The sequence below is a fragment of the Aplysia californica genome, unplaced genomic scaffold (genome assembly GCF_000002075.1).
Source record: "Aplysia californica isolate F4 #8 unplaced genomic scaffold, AplCal3.0 scaffold00123, whole genome shotgun sequence".
NCBI lineage: Eukaryota > Metazoa > Mollusca > Gastropoda > Aplysiida > Aplysiidae > Aplysia > Aplysia californica.
The window spans coordinates 198,989-201,661 of NW_004797393.1; the positions used below are offsets into that span (position 1 = coordinate 198,989).

The 2,673-nt window shown below is 43.5% G+C and overlaps 1 protein-coding gene across 1 annotated transcript in view; it reads left to right on the forward strand.

Annotated features, from left to right (window-relative positions):
* The window catches only part of LOC101860803 (multidrug resistance-associated protein 1), a gene marked incomplete in the record, with an annotated part of 27,609 nt that overhangs the window by 23,432 nt on the left and 1,504 nt on the right, over positions 1-2,673 (forward strand). Inside the window, 1 exon segment of the mRNA XM_035969170.1 lies at positions 812-1,173. Within this exon segment, the coding sequence (XP_035825063.1) occupies positions 812-1,173 (362 nt within the window).

Consider the following 2,673-nt stretch of genomic DNA (forward strand, 5'->3'; position numbering starts at 1 on the left):
AGTTGATGGTGGTGGTGATGATGGTGGTGGTGATGATGGGGGTGATGATGATGATGATGGGGATGGTGATGGTGATGATGGTGGTGGTGGTGGTGATAATGATGATGATGATGATGGTGGTGATGGTGGTAGCTGTTGATGGTGATATTGATGATGATGAGGAGGAGGATGGTGGTGATGATGATGGCGGTGATAATGATGATGATGATGATGGTGGGGGTGGTAATGATGGTGGTGGGGATAATGATGATGGGGGTGGTGATGATGGTGGTGATAATGGTGGTGATGATGATGGTGGGGGGTGGTAATGATGGTGGTGGTGATAATGATGATGCAGGTGGTGATGATGGTGGTGATAATGGTGGTAGTTGTTGATGGTGATTATGATAATGATGATGATGATGGTGGTGGTGGTGGTAGTGGCTGATGGTGATAATGATAATGATGGTAATGGGGGTGGTGATGATGGTGGTGGTGATGATGATGATGATGATGATGATGATGATGATGATGATGATGATGATGATGATGATGATGATGGAGATACTGATAATGGTGATCATGGAGATGGGGGTGGTGATGATGGGGGTGGTAGTTGTTGATGCTTATTATGATGATGATGGTGATGGGGGTGATGATGGTGGTGGTGGTAGTGGCGATGTCCCAGCAGACAGACTGTGGTACTTGATAGAAAATCTCCCTACTTGGGACTCGAATTCTCATCTAATATGCATACAATAACGCATTTTGCCAGTGAAAAATTCGTCAAATTAAATGAACATTTTCATTAATGAATTAAACGTTCATTCAGGACCCCATGCTGTTTGCCGGCAGTCTACGCCTCAACCTTGACCCCTTCCAAGAAAAAACAGACGCCGAACTGTGGACAGCTCTCGAGCATGCTCACTTGAAGGCGTTCGTGGAAGAGTCGCCTCAGGGCCTGGAGCATGAGGTGGGGGAGGGGGGTCAGAACTTGAGCGTGGGTCAGCGACAGCTGGTGTGCCTGGCCCGGACGCTGCTGAGGAAGACCAAGATCCTGATCCTGGACGAGGCAACGGCGGCTGTGGATGTGCAGACGGATGGGTTCATCCAGAGGACCATCAGAGAGGAGTTCAGCAACTGCACCATCCTCACTATTGCACACAGGCTCAACACCATCATTGACTATGATAGGTGAGTACAGTACAATCGTTGTTATAGCACACAATAGGGGAGTACACTACAATCTTTGTTATAGCACACAGGCTCAACACCATCATTGAGTATGGTAAGTGAGCACAGTACAATCGTTGTTATACTATAGCACACGATAGATGAGTACCCTGCAATCGTTGTTATAGCACCCGATAGGTGAGTACCCTACAATCGTTGTTATAGCACACGATAGGTGAGTACCCTACAATCGTTGTTCTACTATAGCACACGATATGTGAGTACCCTACAATCGTTGTTATAGCACACGATAAGTGAGTACCCTACAATCGCTGTTATAGCACACGATATTTGAGTACCATACAATCTTTGTTATAGCACACGATAGGTGAGTATACTACCTGCACAATCCTCGCTAGCTACTATCATCACTACAATCTTTGCTATTGCACACAAGCTCAGTACCTTCATAGACTATTATAGGTGAGTACAGTACAATCGTTGTTATAGCGCACGACAGGTGAGTATACTAAAATCTTCGTTATTACACATAGGCTCAGCACCATCATTGATTGTGATAGGTGAGTATACTATTCGTACAATCTTTGTTATAGCACACGATAGGTGAGTATAATACAATCTATGTTATAGCACACGATAGGTGAGTACTCTACAATTTTTACTATTGCACACAGGCTCAACACCATCATTGACTATGATTGGTGAGTATGCTACCTGCACAATCCTCGCTACAATCTTTGTTATAGCACACATGCTCAACACCATCATTGATTATGATAGGTGAGTACAGTACAATCCTAACTTCAATCCTCGCTACAGTCTTCGTTATAGCACACACATACTCAACACTATCTATCATTGACTACTATAGATGAGTTCACTAAGACCATAAGAGAGGATTTCAGGGACTGCACCATCTTCACTATAGCACATAGGCTCACACAGTCATTGACTACGTAAGGTGAGTATACTCCTCACTACAATCTTTGCTATAGCACACCGGCTCAACATCATCATTAATTACGATGGGCAACTACAGTACAATCGTAACCTAGCAGTTCGCAAGAGAGTAACAAACACGCAAAAGAAATAGATGAAACATGACGATAGTAAGGATGAGGAAAGAAAAAGCATCAGTTCCCCCTACGTTGTTCCGGCACAGAATGAACATGACATTGATACATCAGTCCATTTACATTTCTGCTGTGCATAAGAACATATTATTAATATCCCCCCTTTAGGAATGGCCATAAGACACTTGTATTCAATGTCCAATGTAAGCCTGATTCTCCGTTTGGACTTCTCTGTTGACATCCACCCCTTGGCGCTCATATGACCTAAGGCAATTGCGAGAGCCGTAAAACCTTACTAAAACAAAAGACATCAAGTAAGTCATTCAGTTTAGAAGTACAGTGCGTTTTCTTGTTTCAATATCGTTTAAGGTACAGATGTATTTCTCTATTTATAAAAGGACATCCTAAGTTGTAGTCTATAACCCCC